The sequence below is a fragment of the Numenius arquata genome, chromosome 5 (genome assembly GCF_964106895.1).
Source record: "Numenius arquata chromosome 5, bNumArq3.hap1.1, whole genome shotgun sequence".
Classification (NCBI taxonomy): domain Eukaryota; kingdom Metazoa; phylum Chordata; class Aves; order Charadriiformes; family Scolopacidae; genus Numenius; species Numenius arquata.
The window spans coordinates 38,107,653-38,127,811 of record NC_133580.1 but is presented as its reverse complement, the minus strand read 5'-3'; the positions used below and the strand labels follow the sequence as shown (position 1 = coordinate 38,127,811).

General features: G+C 38.2%; 1 protein-coding gene across 6 annotated transcripts in view; it reads right to left on the bottom strand.

Annotated features, from left to right (window-relative positions):
* Positions 1-2,648: 2,648 nt before the first annotated feature.
* The window catches only part of ARFIP1 (ARF interacting protein 1), a 46,213-nt gene continuing 28,702 nt past the window's right edge, over positions 2,649-20,159 (bottom strand). For all 6 annotated transcript variants that reach the window (XM_074147384.1, XM_074147382.1, XM_074147383.1 and 3 more), the window contains 3 exons: positions 17,337-17,494; positions 14,139-14,313; positions 2,649-4,243 (listed from right to left, as the gene is read on the bottom strand). In XM_074147384.1, the coding sequence (XP_074003485.1) occupies positions 4,088-4,243; positions 14,139-14,313; positions 17,337-17,494 (489 nt within the window). In that variant the 3' untranslated portion in view covers positions 2,649-4,087. The remainder of the gene's footprint in view (positions 4,244-14,138; positions 14,314-17,336; positions 17,495-20,159) is intronic.

The window sequence follows — 20,159 nt, the reverse complement described above, 5'->3', positions numbered from 1 at the left end:
CCCACAATGAAAAAGACAAAAAGTTGAACATACATTTTGCTGAGATAAGTACTTAACAGAAATACACTACCAATAGCAGACAGCACAGAATTGTTGCTGCTCCTGTTCCCTTCCTAATATTTTTTTTTTTTTGAAAGGCAGCTAAAGTTTACAAGTAATACTTTTGTGCCAGCACTCCCAGCTGTAGGAAAGGAAAGATTTGCAATCCATGGACTGAGCTTTTATATCCAAGGCCGTTGCTCTGCAAGGTTCATACACGTCTCTGCATTTCAGTATAAGGACTTTGATGAAACAGCAACACTTCCTTTCCACTGCTGCTCTACCAATTTATGCCATCCTTCTCCAAGGCAGGTACAAGCCATCCTACTTGCTATTCTTGCGCAACAAGGTAAGGTCCTTCCTTAATTCACTTCAGACTATTGCCACGGTCACACACCCCATCTACTCAGCCACTTGATTCCCATGTAAGACTGACAAAAGTTAAGAGAAAGGACCTTGGTGAGAATAGGTGCAGTGAGGTGAACGAGACCACCATTGCAGACACAGAAATGTGCTTTCTATGCACTAGTAGCTTTAACACCACACCACTTGAAAGAACACAAAGATGTCAACAACGACAAGTAATAAGGAGAACAAAGAAATATGAACCAACGAACAGTCCAGCTCCTCTTTTGGACCTTCTCATAAAAAAAAAAAAAAAATCAGCTTTCAATTTGACACAACTCAGCTGCCACTGGTTGGATAAGTTTGGGGTGAGGGCGATCAGAAAATATGAAAAGATTAATGACTAATTATAAAAAAAAAAAATAAATCTGTGACTAGTACAACCTCCACATCAAACATGCAGCATGGGAAAGATAGCCAGACTGAAAAAAAAAAAGCCTAAAGATAATTGCAGATGAGGAATGCTAAGTAATTATAATACCTTATTATTCTTGTAACACCACAATAAGGAACAAAAGCAGATAAGCAGAGAATACAAACTGAACATGCCCCCCAGTTCAGTTCAAAACAGAGTTGAGGGGAACATTTAACTTTCCTTTTATATTACTTTGATCATCTTTTGAAGCAGAGACAGAACAGAGATAAGGTTGCTGGGAAAACCAGTTGACAGAAGATTGAAATCAAGCTGTTACTTTAACAATACTGGTGCATTCCTGTACTCTACTTGCACAGACCTCTCTTCAAATGTAACTATAGATCCAAAGAACATTTCTGGTTATAGAATGTAAGGGCTTTACAAAGCATGAAGCTTTGTAAAGTGAATTTTTAGAGAAGAGCTGTTTGTAGAATTCTTACAATGAAAGTAACAGGAGCTACAAGTTTCAAACAAGTCAGGAGTGCAGGAAACTTATAGGATGGTCACTGATCTTGGTTTGGTAGAGCAGCTACAACAGCATATCTGAAACTCTATTAACTGCTTTAAATTCTTCTTCCTGAGCAACCTCACAAAACTCTAGAAGCAGTAATGTGGTAACTTGTAACAGAGATGAAATCTTTCACGGACAAGACTCTACTAGGTGGGCACGGCCCCCTTGTCAAACAAACAAAAAGAAACCCACTCTGACAACTGTCTACACAGATAAATGTCAGCATTACTATCTTAAGATATTTATACAGCTTTTTTGTTAGTATCAGAAAAGCTGACAACTGTAATTACTTCCCATTAGAAACCTCAGAAGTGTCTTCCTTGTATGATCTCCAGAAGCAAAAGTTTCTAAATTTGGTTAGATCTGAAGAGTTAACTTTGAATACAAGGTGCGAGCTTGACTTATTTCATAAGCATATATTTTGAATGGAGGCAAAGAAACAAAGTCAAAGTACTATAAAAGGCAATCCATTTAATATCCTATCGATCAGCTGAACATAGAACCCTCCTCACTGAGGCTATCAATTAGAATAATTGCCTCTGTGAGCAAAATGGAAGTCATTCTTCCTTCTCCCTGGTATGAAACAATACACAGATTTTAGCAAGCAATCTCTTTTGTCTAACCTTTTCTTCCAGGTGAAGAGACTCTGGCTGTTTTAAGGTATTGCAAAAGTCTGAGGGTTACACAATGCCACAGGGGCCATTCCTACATAAGGCAATTTCAGATTCATGTTCACTCTTACCGTTTATGACAGATGAGTTCCTTCTGGGCAGGGACTATCCTCAGAAGGAGACGCATGAATCGGAGATAGAAACCAATGGCACATGTTCTGTATGTATCCTTTTCCTATAGTGGTCTGAAAGCTGGTATTTCAACTGTAGTCAGTAGGTTTGCATTCTTCATCCCTGCTATAATGCTGCCACCTTCATTTCCTAGCTCAATTGTAGTTCTACAGCTAACTTCTTTCTTGCACCATCATACCGCACATATGCCAAGATTCAGGGACAGTGCAAGTCCACAGCTTCCTGAAAGTTGTAAATGTAAACTTCCTTTAAAACTTTAAGAATTACATATACGGAAAGATTTGTTTCACTGTGAGTCTACATTCAAGTTGAACTTGCACAGTATTAAATCATCCTGAAATAGAACAGCAGTGTGACCGCCTAGTACTGCTTTACCGGAGATTCTTGGGCAGGGGTGGCAACCTGGAGAAACAGGACTAAGCTTTCAGTGCAGAAGCTGGATTCTACTCTTAACCATCACAAGTCAAGGAAGTTTGACTGCAAACACCTTTAATATGAATACAAAATTCACAAAGGATATACATTCTGGGGAACATAAATGAACTATTACAAGAGATTCTGACAGAACAAAAACATAAAGGCGGCTCTGCCAGACCACAAATTTAATGAGGAATGATTAAAAAGTTTGATTTACAGTTACATTACAGTTGTGTTAAGCACTGAAAACTTTAAGAACGTCAGCTGAAAGGCATTTGAACATACAGTACATAAATCATACAATCCACACCGTTGTAAATAACATATTTGAAGTATTTCATTTTACTTAATAGAACACAAAGCAACATAACGTGCAAATGAGGACTCCAATATATTGAATTTAAAATGCCTATGATAAAATTGACATAGAACTTTACATTTAAGGACTACACGATTGATGGAGAAATTAAAAAAAGCATCCTCCATGTTACTCTCATTACCGAAGTACACTTTTCATTTAAATAGAAAAACCATACTGGCCCGATTTTCTTCTCTCAAACCATACCTGTCCATGAAGGTTAACTAAAGCTTTAACTTGCTCTAAGCATAAAACGGAACAGCATTTACACAGTCTCCTTCCCCTTGCTGGGAACTGACAAACCATTGTGTGAAAGGGTTCTTAGACTATGTACACTGGTGGAAAATATTATCTTATAAAAAGGCACATACCTGTGATTTAAGGCTAGTACGGTATTTGTTTCATAGAGAAAGTAAAATTTTAAATGAAATTAGTACATTGTATGGTTGGCCTCACTCAGCAAACCACTTGGTGCAAAGCAAAAATGTGTGCTTAGAAGCCTCAGACTGACAGTGATTCTCGCTTTAGTGTTTTACTTTTTCTTTTTTTTGAACCTAAGATAGAAAGGTACATCTTCTTAAAGCCATTTGCTGCTATTCCACTAGTCAATGATCCATCTGCTACTGTTGCCTTATATGCAGATATCGCATATAGGCCTTATATTATTAATCTGCAAAATATTCTTTTAACTCTCTCCTTTTTAAAAGTCATATGAAAATTACTAAAGATGTTTTCTATATTCGCCTATAAAATACCAGATGTTGGTACAAATCATGTAAACCTCCACTTGGAAATATTTTGACCAGCCACCAAAATGACCAGAAATCAAACATCATTTGTCAGTGCAAATCTATAATAATTTTCTTTCCCCTCCCACCCTCCCCCATCCCAGTTACAGAAATAACCACCAACCTTCACATACAAAATGAGCGCTCTATATATTTAAAATGACAGAAATTATGTTTGGTTACTTTAAAGTCACCCACTTTCCCACCAAATTCAGTTTTACAGTATTACAAAAGGGGGGGGGAATTAAAGCTGTCTGTGCAAGAATCACTACAAGTCCTTCAACCCCAACCTTTAATTATCATCTGATTCAAAGATTTCAGGTTAACATTGGGTCCTCTTCTCTGATCTGATTACTGTTCTTCAAGCCAGGATGGGGCATCTGCTCCAGGAGTTTTCAATTTGATGTGGAACTGTTTAAGTGTCTGTTCAAGCTGCTTTTGATTCCCAGCAAAGTATGCCGCAATGGCATTGTGGAACAGAACAAGCTGATTGTGCAATACCTTGACCTGCAGGCAAGGATAGAGATAGGTTAAGGGAGGCTGGAGATGTTAACAACATCGCAGGCTAGGTATAAAAAAAATAGGTATATTCGAGATGCTCAGACTTCATACAGGTTTTTTTTAATAAAAATTTAAAAGTACAAGATGCAAATGCAAAATTCTTTAACATTAAAGCAATTTAGAGTTTTCATAAATTACGCTTAACAGTCAATACCAACTCAGTGGCATGGACCAAAAGCAATTCACTAAACAGCATAATGTTATCCAATATCAAACACTTCGTTACAAGTAGTTGATTCCTTGAAATTAGATGCCAAACCTCCATTTAAGATACCTACCTGCAGGCCAAATGGATTTCCCTGAGACAGTATATGGCAAGTCACAGAATCACAGAATGATACGGGTTGGAAGGGACCTCTGGAGATCATCTAGTCCAACCCCCCGCCAGAGCAGGTCCACCTACAGCAGGCTGCACAGGAACGTGTCTAGGCAGATTTTGAATGTCTCCAGTGATGGAGACTCCACCACCTCTCTGGGCAGCCTGTTCCAGTGCTCTGCCACACTCAAAGTAAAGAAGTTCCTCCTCATGTTTAGATGGAACTTCTTATGTGCAAGTTTGTGCCCGTTACCTCTTGTCCTGTCACTGGGCACCACTGATAAAAGACTGGCCCCATCCTCTTGACACCCACCCTTTAAGTATTTATACGCATTGATCAGATTCCCCCTCAGTCTTCTCTTCAGGCTAAAAAGACCCAAGTCCCTCAGCCTTTCCTCATAAGAGAGATGTTCTAGGCCCCTAATCATCTTTGTAGTTCTCTGCTGTACTCTTTCCAGCAGTTCCCATTATGCATTATCTAAGTATACAGTTCATTTATTAGCCCTGCCCCTGCCCCCACTTGCAGAGAGTTGCTGTTTTCCAGCTCAGGTATACCCAAGTCAAATGAAACTGATGTTCTTTTCCCAGCAATATTTCTTGCCCACCTCCTGTATTATTTCCAGCACTTGGTCAATATCTTGACTATAACATTTAAGCAAAGCAGTCATGAAACACACAGCCCATAGCAGTATCAAAACCTGGGGAGAAGAGCGCAAGAGTAGCTGGAGAGCATCCCTGTTTTTCTCTTCCAGTCTAGTCTATGATGACAAGCTACAGCACTGATGAAGCCACAGTTAAACAAATATAGCATTTTCATCCTAGCACACCAGCAAACCTGAAGTTGTGAATGATGAACAGCAGTATTCTGGAAAAGGTATCTGCCCAGTTTCTCTTGCAGCTAAAACTTGCACTTTTTGTTCTTGAGTGTACACCCAGTCCAGCACAACCCTACTCTTGTGTGAGAGCCCAAATCCCTAAGGTGGTGGCCCTGTGCCTGTTTTCAGCCTACAACACCTTGAGCCCAACAGCATTTAGCCAACACAGAAGAGAACAGAGGAACAGAACGGCTGACTGAGCCCAAAGGGAGGATGTGGTAGGCAGATTTAGCTTTCTCTACTCAAACTATGGATCACCGCCCCATCTGTCAGCACAATCCACAAGGGAAAGTCTACTCCTGCCACGCTAGGAAGCAAAACTGTCCTCGGGCCAGGTTTGGCCTATGCCTACCAGTTGGCCATGCCTGTTTTAACAGGTTATTTGGCTAACATGCTTTTCTGAAATGCATGCAACTCAATACAGAGACACTTTATTGCCTTCATCTAAGAAAGGATCTCAAATTAAAAAAAAACAACTTGTATTAGACTTGCTATTACACCAGAAGAGTGTAATGTTTAGTGTCTTACACAGAAATGTAATAATATAAATTTAAAATAAAATACTTTGAGAAACAAAAGGGCTGAGCATGTGTGCATGTGCACGCATGCACACAGGTGTATATAAAAGTTTCAGCACTAAAAGTTGAAATTTTTTGAGTATACTACAATTTATTTTTTCTACTGAATAGTCTCATTTCAGTAATTAAGTTTTGCCCATAAACTGACAACTGTAGAGATGTTAGTATCCTACTGCCGCAGTTTAACCCCAGCCTGCAACTAGCACCACGCAGCCGCTTGCTCACTTCTTCCCTTCCCCAGTGGGATGGGGAGAAGAATCAGAAAAATACGGAAAACTCACCTACTTAAGTGATAACCTCTCTTATAACCTCTTATAACTAGACCAAATTTTGGTCTAAGTTGCTCTGACAATTTGAAAACTGGTACACCTGTGTTTTCTCCCCTAATAATTCAGGTTAATTTAAACTTAACGCATGAAATAATAGGCTTTTTGCCTCATTAATAGTGTAAAATGGTAGGTTCTTCCACCAAAAAGCTCTCCCAAGAAGAAATATGAGAGAGGCGGGTATGGTGAGAAAGGAATCTGCAGTGCACATCACATCTTGGGACAATGTTTTTTTCATTTACAATAGAAGATATCACTAAATTCATGAGGTACAGACACTTAAACATTTAGGAGATGTAGAATATAGCTAACTACACTTGTTCAACAAATGTACAGTTCAGTTTTTCAGAGTCAGGAAAGATGGCCTCTTTCAGTTTGTGTGGGAATAGAAGTATATAAATACACATTTTTTGTATCTTTAAAAATCTGTATTTTCATCCCAGAAATATTAAGTTATACAAGTGGAAAACATCATGACAACAAGAGTTGTAAAAGTCCAGAGCAAGTATAGGTTTTCTTCTTGAGCAGATTCTTTCGTCATTGACATGTAAGGTTGCACACAGGCCAAGCTAGTTCTAGCACATTATTAAAATGCTACAAGACCTTTATTCTAACTGTTTATAGGAACTCAAATAAAACAAGGGTAATTAATCCACTCTCCCAGCCCAAGTTCATCAATTGGAGGCCAAATTTGGTATACTTATTTAGGGTAGCTTTTAACACAAAGCTTTTGTGAACTGCCCTGAAGTCTTCCGATAATTTTATAAATTCAGTCAGGCCTAGGCTTTAATGTGTGTACACACACACAGAAGCAGGAATTAACAATGTAGAGGCAGATGATTTGGATTGAAAAAGTATGATTTGTTTTGGTGGTGTTTTTTGAAGTACCGGAGCTGCCTCATTGTATGAGGTTCTATCCCCAAGCCAGAGCTACCTCATTGTGGTATAAATTTCATGATTGTTATCAAACTGGTTACAGAGGTTCAAGGTATTACAACTTCTGCTCTCCTCCTTCAGAAACTGATTGCTAAACGAAACCCAAAAGTGCTAGTGGGATCTTCTTATCCCTAGCTTCATTCAGGTAACTTAAAATTTCTAGGAAGGACCATTTAAACTGACTCTAGACAAAGAAGCTCTGCTATGAGCTCTACTATGAAGCAGCAGCCAGTCAAGGCAACAGAAAAAGCTGTAACATCTCAAATCACCTGATGTCCACTGCAAAAACACCTGCAATCACAGCTAAGAACTGGATGACAAGTATTCCAGTAACGAGTAGTGTTCCGCAGGGGTCGGTACTGGGACCAGTACTGTTTAACATCTTTGTCGGTGACATGGACAGTGGGATAGAGTGCACCCTCAGCAAGTTTGCTGATGACACCAAGCTCGGTGGTGCAGTTGACACGCTGGAGGGAAGGGATGCCATCCAGAGGGACCTAGACAGGCTGGAGAGGTGGGCTCGTGCAAATTGCATGAAGTTCAACCAAGCCAAGTGCAGGGTCCTGCACCTGGGATGTGGCAACCCCAGGCACAAATACAAGTTAGGTGGAGAATGGCTGGAGAGCAGCCCCGAGGAGAAGGACTTGGGAGTGCTTATGGATGAGAAGCTCAACATGAGCAGGCAGTGTGCACTGGCAGCCCAGAGAGCCAACCGTGTCCTGGGCTGCATCAGGAGAAGTGTGGCCAGCAGGTCTCGCGAGGTGATTCTGCCCCTCTACTCTGCGCTCGTGAGACCCCTCCTGGAGTACTGTGTCCAGCTTTGGAGTCCTCAACACAGAAAGGACATGGACCTGTTGGAACGGGTCCAGCGGAGGGCCACGAGGATGATCAGAGGGATGGAGCACCTCTCCTATGAAGACAGACTGAGAGAGCTGGGGTTGTTCAGCCTGGAGAAGAGAAGGCTCCGGGGAGACCTTATAACAGCCTATCAATACCTGAAGGGAGCCTACAGAAGAGCTGAAGAGGGACTCTTTGTCAGGAAGAGTGGTGACAGGACAAGGGGCAATGGTTTTAAATTGGAAGAGAAGAGATTTAGATTAGATATAAGGAAGAAATTCTTTACAGTGAGGGTGGTGAGGCACTGGAACAGGTTGCCCAGGGAAGTTGTGGATGCCCCATCCCTGGAAGTGTTCAAGGCCAGGCTGGATGGGGCTTTAAGCAACCTGCTCTAGTGAGAGGTGTCCCTGCCCATGGCAGGGGGGTTGGAACTAGATGATCTTTAAGGTCCTTTCCAACTCTAGCCATTCTATGATTCTATGATTCTATTCACTTAAAGCCAAGTGCAAATCTAACCTGTTTTCCCATCTAACCAGAACCTCAGCCTTGCCCACTCCCGTATCCAGCCATTGATTCCTACTTCCACACAGTTTCACCTTAGCCCTCTGTTGGCAAAACATTCATGCAGTTATGCAGTCGGTTGGATCAGGGAACAGATCTAGATTAAAACTAACCAGACAACAACATATTTGCTTTAACCTGGATCAGTTCCCCAATCTGATTCTCTGCACAGCTGCAAAAACACTTTTGTAAGCACACAGAGAAGGCAATGTGGGAGAAGGGGGAGAGAGGATGAAGGGACCACTTTTTTTTTTTTGCAGTAAAGCCTTGAGGTGACTGTCAGACCACAGCGCTAAAGGCCAACTCTTGAGCACTAAGCAGTAGCACCTATTCCAGTAAAGGCATATTTGAAGAGTTACCTTTCAACCAAAGAATGTTAATGCTATGCTGCTAAAATAAATGTTCCTGTGTATGACTAGCATGCCTGTCAAAAAGCCATCATGTTTTACAGTTGAGCACCATTTAAAATCATTGTTCCTTGTTAATTAACTACATACAGCTATTTGCTCCTAATTACGAGCAGAGTAAGCACTCCATAATAGGCTTGGCAAACGAAAGTCTCAAAAACTGAACTTTGTGTATAAGCATAAAAAACGGGCATGCCCTAAACAGAAGACTTAAGTGAGATGTAGATAAGATCCTGTAGGCTGGGTTTGTCGCATTTCCTCTGGACACTCTTAACTTTTAATTTCTTTTTAAATACTGTCTTCTTCCCCCACCTCCCTCTGAACACCATATCTTCCGTGGCACAGTAAGTACAGCCTTTACATCCTCTTCATTCAGATTGTTTCAGCCATCTCAACGGCCCAAAAGAGTACACCCATTCTAGTGTTTCTGTCAGTTTGTACCTCCTCACAACTATAACAATCCTTTCTTCTAGCTATCATTATTTGAAGTTATTTGATCTAAACAGTTATGTCATCTGGGTTTCCATTAGACAGCACATTGCTTTCATTTGTAGAAGCAAGCATTTAAACATCAAACTCCTGAAGTACAACTCACAGAAGTGCATTCAATTTCTTTCTTTACACAGAAAGACTTGACATTTCTCAAGTGCATACATGAAAAACAGTTTTTCCTTTCTCAAAAAGACAACACCTTTTCACAATTTTTTCAGTGGCAGAAATTTTTAAGCCAGGAACAGGCCACCATCTTTATAAAAAAAAAAAAAAGATTAAAAACTGTAGCTTACAAATAGTTGATTGCAGCTATTCTTGTACTCATTACACAATGCCACAAACTTCTACAGAACTCTGCCAGCTGGGGGTAGCACCAATATAGCTTTGCAGTAACATTAAAAAAAAAAAAAGAAAACCAGTTCTAACTTCAAAATCGAATACTATAATGAAAGTGAATAGAAATATTGTATGTCTTGGTTTTACAGCCAGAAACTTGCAATCCCAGCTTTACTGCAATTCAGCTTTCTGAACCGTTGGGGGCTTTTAACTGAAATATTAACAATTGAACCCAGGAGAAAAGGCACAAAAAGACTGCAACCATGTGATGCCTTTTTTTCCCCTAAATGTAGGGCCAGCTAGATTACAGCTGTTTGGTGACATTTGGAACAACACAGACCAACCCAAGCCCCCCAGCCAGTTAAACTGGCTTTATAGTTCCTTTGCAGGGACAATTAGAATCACTTCCTGGTTTCCCCTGCTCTCCTCATATGTCATACTTAACCAAATACATGACAAAACTTTTCAGTGGGAACATAACTGAGTGGATCTACTGGAGGTACATTTACAAAAGAACATCTAGGATTCTGTTTTGACATAAATTTGTCAGGAAAAAATATACAATTTACTGGTTTTAAATGTTTAATATTGCTTAGACTGTGGCAACGTATTTATTGGGAGATAACAATGAACTGCTTTATCTAATCTAAAATTAAACCCTAAATTGCTTAATTGCTTTGCTATGGCAAGGTTTCATTACACAATTCTGTTTTCAACACAGAAGTGACAGCAACTAAGCTCGAGACTACACTGTACTACATCCTGTAACAATATATGTAGATGAAGCCCAAAGGTTCACAACCTACAATAAAAAAAAAGTTATATGGCTACCATACCATTTTCTTACCTAAAAAGGCTTCTCTAATTAGACTCAGAACAAATATTAATCCACAACTGGATTCAGCATCATGACAATACCTATTAATAAAGTTGATGATTAGAGATTTGCATGTTCTAGTATACTGTAAAATGAGTCTGGCAAGGCCATGCCATGATATAGCTGCTCAAATACTAACCCTCATTTGCCTCGTATGCAATAAGCCTGTAACAGCATAGGCTTTCCAAAACAGACTACAAAAAGGCCCCTTGTGAAAGATTAAGTAAAACTAGTATTTTGTCCATCTGATCTTCATTTTGATCTCCCATTCTATTAGATGGGCACCAATGTTGTCCTGGGGACAGACAGACAAAATGGCAAGTTCCTGTTACTAAGGAGATAGTATCAGTACAACCAGTATAATCCCCTCCCCTGGACTACTGTAACAGCTTAACAGTATCAAAATCACCCTTCCACTTGGGAGTTCAACATCATATAAGGTCTTCAGTTTAGGCCACCTCCTAAACAGCACCCTACTGCCACAGCTAAAGCAGCTGTGTTAGACACTCACAGCTGTACCCATTGTGCTCTTCCTCTTTCCTTTCTTCTCCTTCACATTAGGCACACACTCTATTTACAGATGTTTAAATTATGATGGATCACAGCAATTGTTATCGTGTACCTTTGGAAAAAGTAGAACATCTGAGATTATTAAATCTAACTGAAATTAAAATGTAATTCCTATAATTACTGATCCTATACTTATTGAGTTAATAATCCTTTAAAATATAAAAAGTAATTGACTTAAGAGCAGTCGCACTTTGTATACAGCTAAAGATTAAAAGTAATGTTTATAATGGTTATATAGTTGTCTGGCAAATCAATTGTGCATTTCAATTTCTTAATACTAGCTGCAGGACAAGAATGAGGTCTAACAGGAGCTTCCCTCTGCTGACATTATTGAAAAAAAATAAGTGGTTGACACCACAAAAAGGAATAAAGATGTCAGATTGGTAAGAACATCATCTCCCAGGTAACCACTACCTCCCACTACACCCCAGAAGTATTCTGGGCAACAGAAGAACAAAAACGATCAGACACAGATGCAAGATGAAAAAAAAAGTGCTCCTGAAATTAAATTTTAAGATTACACATTGTTTACTACGGAGAATCCTATACAATAAATAGAAAATACCAAAGTAAATCTTACCCAAGTAAAGCTCTCAGTAAATAATTATATTTAAGCCAGTATTTAACTGTAAAGGAAGTCCTTTCTACAGCTTTTGGGAACAAAATTGCATACACCCTTCAGTAAGTATTTTGAACATCTCTGGTGTCAAAACTGAGAAATGTCAACCAGTGATAAAAAGGCTTAAGCATGTGAAAATCTCTTCTGTATTAATCTAAAAGAAAAGGCAGGAAGGAAAAAACAATCTCTTTCAGAAACAAAATTTGTAGGCTGTGACTCCTAACAGGATGCTTGATCTAATTCAAGACTGTCACTAGGAAGACAATTTCATTTGTGTTCCGTAAGTTATCTAATTTAATATTTTAAAAAATACGGAAACTTTTTTGTACACAAGGGAGATAAAATGCTTTCACTCTGAAACTTTCCTATCTGTATAAACATAAATTGATCAGTCTGCTATATAGTTAATGCAAACCAAGAGAAAGCAGAGTAAGTGCTATTTTCAACCAATTTGAACTTAAGCATCAAAATTCCTGTACAGATATGAGCTGGAAGAATCAAACAGTTTCAACAGAAGCACATTGTATTAGTAGCAAACTCCTTACTAGACAATAAAAGCAAAGCAGGGGGAGAGACACCTTCAGTATACCTGTTTTCAATCTAGCATAGTTTTACAACTCAGTTCTTATGAGCATTTTCTAATTGAAGCATAACTATCAGCATTTAGATTAGACTTCAGCTTGTTCAAGAACATTCATTTCAATATGGATTTTTTCCATTTGAAAGTTAATGGGCTACAAATTCAGCAAGAATAAGAAATGAAAGTCAGGGCAATACCAGTTTTTAATCATCTGATGATCTGGTTCATTAGCTCTTAATGGCTATGTGATTCCAGACCCCTAGTTCTAATGCAAATGCCTATGTGAAGTAAAAGCGCTCAGGATCTACATTTTCAGCATATATTGTTTTGGAAACCAAAAGGTTTGTTTATTTTCTCCACTTTTTTCTCCTCATCTGTTCACAGTTCATGTTCCTTTCCTGTCTTCCATCTTTATTTTAAGTAGCTGATGCAACTGCATATGTGATAATATATTCAGGAATTCAGAATAATAATCAGTTTTAATCAGTTCAGCTTGTCCCCATGGTTTTCCCTTAAAGTTTCCTCCTTTCCTGCAAAGAGCCTGGTTTGCTAATGTTGTCATTTGGGGCCACTCCTGTATTCTCTGATGGGCAGTTGTTACCTACATTCAGATTTTTAAAATAAGAGTTAACCTATACTGAAAGTGTTAATCCACTGCTGGACATGGACAAACTAACAAACTACTATCTTTTATGGAAATTTTCATCTTATCTTCTTCACTCTGAAGACACAGGAAATATAGTCATAGTGGTTATAACCACTTCATTTACTATGAGTATGAAAAAAAAAATCAGATCTTGAAGCACCATCATTTTTACATCTAATTATAAACAATGTAGAATTACTTGTTTACCAAAAACCCCACAGTTTAAGAGTGTTCTGTATAGCAATCCTATTTTCACACGGTAGACAGAATAAAGAGGGGTAAGAATCCCATCATTAAGAGGGTATAGATGAAATTGTACAGTTGGAATAAACATGTATGAGGAAAAAAAAACCTTGAAACCAACAGTTCAAGAGCCCTGTTTGGAATTAAGAAACTGTAAGGGCATTAATTATAGAGAATTGTATTTCTCAATTCAAGTTATTAGCTCAAAAAAAGCTTAATTTTGAAGAAGCCTCTTCACAGTTCTCTCACTTTCTTTATGCATATCCTCCATGACAGTGTTTTCAAACATTAGTTTTACTTTGAATCTTAAATCAGTAGTTATATGATTCATTTAACCACTAAATGTAATAAACTGCAAAAGTAATGCTTTTCCAAACTTGAAACTTCCCATTTCAACAAGAAACTTACTGCCATAGCATTTGCCATTTGTAGCTGGAACAGCTTGATTAGGAACTTTTAAGGCTGCCTGCTCTAGAAGTCTGTCCTCCAGTGACAGAGCAAGAAATCAAAAAATTCAGCTTCTTTGCTCACTCTACTTCTAAATTAACATGTATTTTAAGATATAACAACTAAAGTATTTATAGCAAAGCAGAAATTTACAGGACAAAACTTCTAAACATAACATTAGAAGTTGTAGCTTACCTTATTTTCTTCCAAAAATTTCAATTTGATAGATACATCATTACGCATTTTGTCGTATTTCTCTTTATGCACTTGAAACAGTTGTTGTGATTGCTCAATCTTTGGCAGAGTATTTGCATCACGAGGGCCAAGATTCAGCTCTTCTAAGTCTGTTCGATAAGCATCGTATTCAATCCTGAGAAGAAAGAGGAGGAAAAAAATACAATCTAAAGGCAAAGTGTCTCAAAACAGACCTTACATATAGGGCCAAGTAGATGAACAGAATAGTCAAGTATAGAAAAAAATAAAAAACCCAGGCAAATTGTCCCCCCCCCCCCCCCCCCTTATTCATCAAGCAAAACCACCCTTAGGTACACTGTATAAAGCTGCCTCAACAAGTATCCTCCCCTCGTCTGTTCCTGACTCAGCCACACGCTCCCAACCCTGTTTTGTGTTGGCTTCAGTAGTCAGAGCCTTTCCTGGAACATCTCAGCTTATTAATCCAGATAAAATTAGTAAATTTTTTTTCAGGTTATTCTTCTACTTTTGAATCAGTTCAGTGAAGAGCTTGTGTCCAATGCAAGAGAAGCACCAAGAGCAGAACATCCCCTTTAAGGAGATGTTTGAGCAATGGCTCACTTCTACCAAACTCCGTCCCATGGCTTTTTCTGCATGCTCTAGGCTTCCCTGTATGCATTAATTGGAACAGTTTTATAGTTCTTCCACAAGTAGTTTTGCAACAACTTGTCTGTCCTATAGATAACTAGCCTGCAAAAAAGATGATGCATTATTTATAGTCTGCTGAGGGCCTATCTTATTTTCCTAGGGAAGTCAAACTCTATGGATCAACACCACCACTGAAGGAGAAAAAAGAGAAGAGAAAGACAGAAGGTTAAGACTAACAGCTGGATAAGTGTTTAAGCTAACTCTGCATCAAAGATACATATCCCATATCTAAATAAGACAGATAAAAAGCATTTTCTAATTTACTCTTGTTCTCTCCAAATTATCTCTTATGGATACTGCTAGCAAAAACAGAATTTATACTATGGTATAGGCTCTTGCCTGTATATACCTGACATTTTAATTGAACCAGCTAGTCTTCATATACCACTATTTAAAAATTTATAAACCTCCTTGATATCCTTCCATAGTAGACTGTACCCTTTTACTACATGAATAGAGATGATCCAGTCATACCTTCTTACTCATTTTAATGAAATAAATCAAAATGTCTTTAAATTATTTTTAATACAGAAGTTTGAATATTCAGTTTTGTCTTCAAAAACATTGTTGGATGGTGGGGTTTTTTTTCAAGAAAGTTTAAGTTAAGCTTTTTATTCGTCAGCACGTAACATTTATAAGTGGGAAAAGCACCTATGGAATGTTAATACTTTAAAGATTGTATCACTAAATTAATCTTCTGCTTTCCAGTGTTACCTACAAGTCTACTGAACACTGGATCCTTGCCAGATAAACTATTTTTATATCTAAAAACATTATTGCAAGTGGATGAGAAATGTTGTAACACCCTCTAACTTTTTTCTTCCTCCTCTGACACAAGATGTGCACTTGACCAGGTACAGCAAAAGACAATAGCCAGAAGTCACACCAGGGTCATGGGCAGACCTGCCCAAAGCCTCACTCTTCCTTCCACACCTCTTTGCAGTTTTCAAATAATGGGACCCAGCGTATCAGCATGTGATAGATGCCAATTTTAACAGAACAAACCAACCTATTCCTGGCTTTTCGAATATACTGTCTCAGGCATTTCTAAAATCAGGGAGAAAAAAAAAGTCTGGATTAAAAACTGGTTATAAACATAACTTCAGTTGGTGGTGTAAGTACTCCAAAATAAAATATAACATTTTCAGAAGTAAAAGGAATTATAATATTCACAGGGCTTTCCTGATCCTCATTGCCACTACAACTCAGGCTTTATCTAAATAACTTATGACTTAATTCCAAAGAGGAATCAAACCAATTCAGAGTTGACAGAAGAGGGGAACAGATGGATGCTTAAGTGCAACTAGGGACAGGGAAGAAAAGGCACAGAAAATAATGCGATCTACTTTCACATTGCAAAATGATAGACTGGCTATGTAAGTGCAGAATCTTTGTAATTTGCCTTATTGAAATGGCAAAATACTTGATGTCTTTAAAGAACAAAAAGGGAAAGTAATGAAGGTATTTTAGGATGAAAGAGTCATACACGGAAAATGACTGGCAAGAACAATCTTAGCAGATTTACTTTGTACAAGTTTTCAAGGCGATACCTGGAAAACATCTAAACTTTTTTTTTTTAATACTTTCATGTAAGAAATAAAGCAATACTTCAGATTAATTCAGATTAATTCTCCCTTTCGTGCCTTTTGAAAGTCTACCTAAATATTAAAAACAATAACTTACTATTTTGCTTATAGGTTAAGCATCAGAACAGAACAATGAAAAAAAAAAGGAAGGGGAGGAAGAACTTCAAAACTCAAGCAGTTTGCAATTTTTGATCAAAAAAAAAATACCATGAAACATAACATGCATAAACTACATCCTTTGGCAAATTAAAAGCAACACACTTTATCCTACTAAGTGAAAGAAAGTCAGAATGTAACCAAGCATCAGAAAGGACCACAAGTCCAAACCCCGGCAGGAGAAGGGAACCTGGCTTTAGAGTACTATGCCGTATCTGAAAGCAATCTTCTCCAGGGCAGGAAACCCATTATCTACGGCTAGATATTATTCACTCACAAAGAAATTTATTTTTTTTTTCCCCTTTCTGACCAAGCCTACAGCTTCTGCATAAAAATTGAAGTGTGAATTACACATAGTGTGTACCAACAGAAGCCCAGTATTAAGTGTTCTTCAGTCAAATAAATGATTTCACCGATTACAATGTAGCTAAATAAAGGGGTTAATCTTGAACTGTCACACTGCTTAGAAAGCCATCTTAACCTAGCAGACAGGAAAAAATAGCTATAATTACTCTTAGACACAGAACTAACAAGTAAGACTAAGTCTACAAGAGCACTTTTACAAAACATTTGAAGATATGTGCAATGAGGCAGTTAACTGTAAATCTTAATTATATAAGAGTTGCGTTATAAGGTTTCTATCTGACAGGTTAGTCACTCAAATACAAGGACTAAAGTACAAAAGTCTTGTACAAAGTCTGTTTCCTGAACATCAGTTTATAATGAAAATAGCTGGACACAGAATAGCTACCTGGCACTTTCATACTGCTTCACAGTCAATAGTGTATCCTCAATTGTTTTATTCACCAGTGTATTTACACTGGCAATAAAGAAGTTAATAGCCCCAAGAAGAGTTTCTCCATTTTTAGCTAGAAGTTTCTGCGTCTCTGCGTTGTAGCCAAACTCCTCCTATAAAGACAAAGCAGAGAAAACAAAACTGTAGATCATTTAAAATCATAACATTCATCAGCAACTATAAAAAAAAATACAAACACACAGATGTTGAAGTTCTGTCACTTCTGTTTGGGTATGGTTATGATTAAACAGATACAATTTCAATACAATATTCGGCTCACAGTGTTTATGAAACCTAACATCATTAAAACATAGTTTACAATTGTTACCACACATGTTAAATTCTACTTTATAATATGATTTTTTCTGCACTTGGAAGTCTTTAGTGTTAGTTAAAAGAAAGTGCTAATGTAATCTTTCCATTGTCATTCAGCAGGGTGTTAATCCACCATCTCTCATGTGGTTGTCTAGGTAATGCTTCAATACCAACAGACACCACTACATTAAATACAGTAATATAACTAAATTCACAAGGGCATACAGTATTAATTAGCTATTAAGTTTTATTCTTACATTCTGGATAAGAGCACTGCAGAAAAACTCCAGCATCTATCACAGTTTAATAGGTTGTAAATAATTAAAGAGCAGAACACCATAATGAATAGCAAATAAAAATGATAATGTAGCTCACCCATAAATTCTAAAGGGACAAGGGCAAAATTATTTCCAAGGCATTTCAGTCACATTTGGATATATGTTTGTTCATGTATTTGTTAATAGCAGTGTAAGCCCTGACCAAGGCTGCAAAGATTTTCCTAACGCATGGATGCCAAACAAGTCCAATTATTATATTTATGTCATCCATATGGCATCTTCATGTTCTGCAGATGGGAGTTCTCACAAAAGAGTACAATCTCCGGTTTTAATGGCTGTAAAACACTAGGTTCATATTTGGAACTTGGTTTTTTTTAGGTTTGCGCACTGCCAACAACTGACTCAGAAGTGCTGTATTCTCCCAGTTTCCCTTCATCTGTCTAGAACACGAACACCAAAGCCAAATGATATTTCGCATCAACATTAACTACTTCATGAGGGTAAGGGCAACAGGCAACAGTAAGGGAAGAAGCCTCTAGAAAAGGAGGTGCAGTGGAAGTGAGCAATTTGAGGGAGAAGAAAAAAAGGAAGAGAACTTTGGGCAAGTTTTCATGAGCTAAACACTCTAAACACCACTAAAGATGTCACCTTTGCTTTGCCCAGCTCCTTGCATGGCAAATGTAGCCAGCCAAATCACTATAGAACTTGCTGAAGTAAAAAAATTAAATCTTTTTCAGCTAGTTTTGCTCTAACATTACCAGCTACACAGTAACACAAGCACTAGCAGAGGGACGAAAGAGGAGCATAGAAGCAGAGACAACAGCAGGACTGCCCCTTTTAGCTGTGTTTAGTCCCATCTCTTTTCCCTCCTGCAGGCAAGACTGCAATTAGTTTTCCAGCTGGTCCTCTGACCCAGACCATCACTGAGCAACACGAGCAGTTCAAAGGAGGAGGGTAAGGAGGATGGGACTGCAGTGGCCTGCAGTACTAAGAAACAGGCTAGTTTCTGTCGGTTCTGTCACCCGAACTGTCCTTCTACTGGTTTGTGCAGTTTCCTATAAAGACTTTAGAGTTTCATCCATGACCTCTGCGGATCTCTCTTACGAAACAGACAGGAAATCCTTCCTCTATCAAGGGTTTACACTCAGTTCATACTCTATGCACAGGTCAATTAAAATTGGAACTCATCTGTCTATATAATTAGAGGCACATGAGCCTGGAAACAGGAGTTATCTTTGTATCCAAAAGAGAAACAGCAAAACATTCACATAATGTGGTATCTGCAGAGGTATTGCTTAACGATCTCATTTTGTTAACATGTATAAAGTAAGAAATATTACCTTCAGAAGTGATGTTGGGTTTGGGTTTTTTAAACTTACATACTGCTATCACGTTAAACATTAAAGACTAACTGTCCAGGAATTTTACTTTCAGTCTTGCACAAGTTTTAAAGGCAACAATGCTATCCAAACATCCAAGAATAGGCCAGGCTACAGACGGTAATACAGTACAGATTAAATAAAGGGGAAACACAAAGAGGAAAGAGACAAATATCAGGCAAGTCTCCAAGAGGCAAAGGTTAGATAACTTTTATTACAAGCAGCAGAAACCTTTATTTGATTTGCATCAACAGCCCCATTCAATAATCTACACAAGAGATGAATGACTGAAACAAATCCCAAGACCAGTACCAGATGCTGGAAGAACCTGGAAGAACAGTATTCCCATTAGAAGTTAGAAGCTATTAATGGAAAAAAACCCTCCAACATTCATTAAACAAGAGCATGATGCCAGATTTAATCCAAGTTTCAGAAGAAGCATCCAGCTTCAGCACATACTTCATACCCATCACTAAGTTCTGACACAAACCACATGCCTATATTTGTATCAAAGTAAACTCATTATCAAAACCAACTTCTTTCAGCAGATTACTTAATTTCTTAGCTGCTAGAAGTGTTCTACTTTCACAGATTTTCATCTGTCATGCTCTAATACTAAAAATTCCTGTACTCCAGGTGCAGGAGTCCCAAGGTTTTCACCTAGCTATCAGTTAGGGCTCCTCTGCGTAAGCATGAACTCCACCTCCTCCCTTAAAACTCAATGGGAAGAGAAAATCATGAAAAGGGGAAAATAACCAGCCAGAGGTTTTAAGTTTAATACTCACAAAGGTAATTTGGGCTGTTTC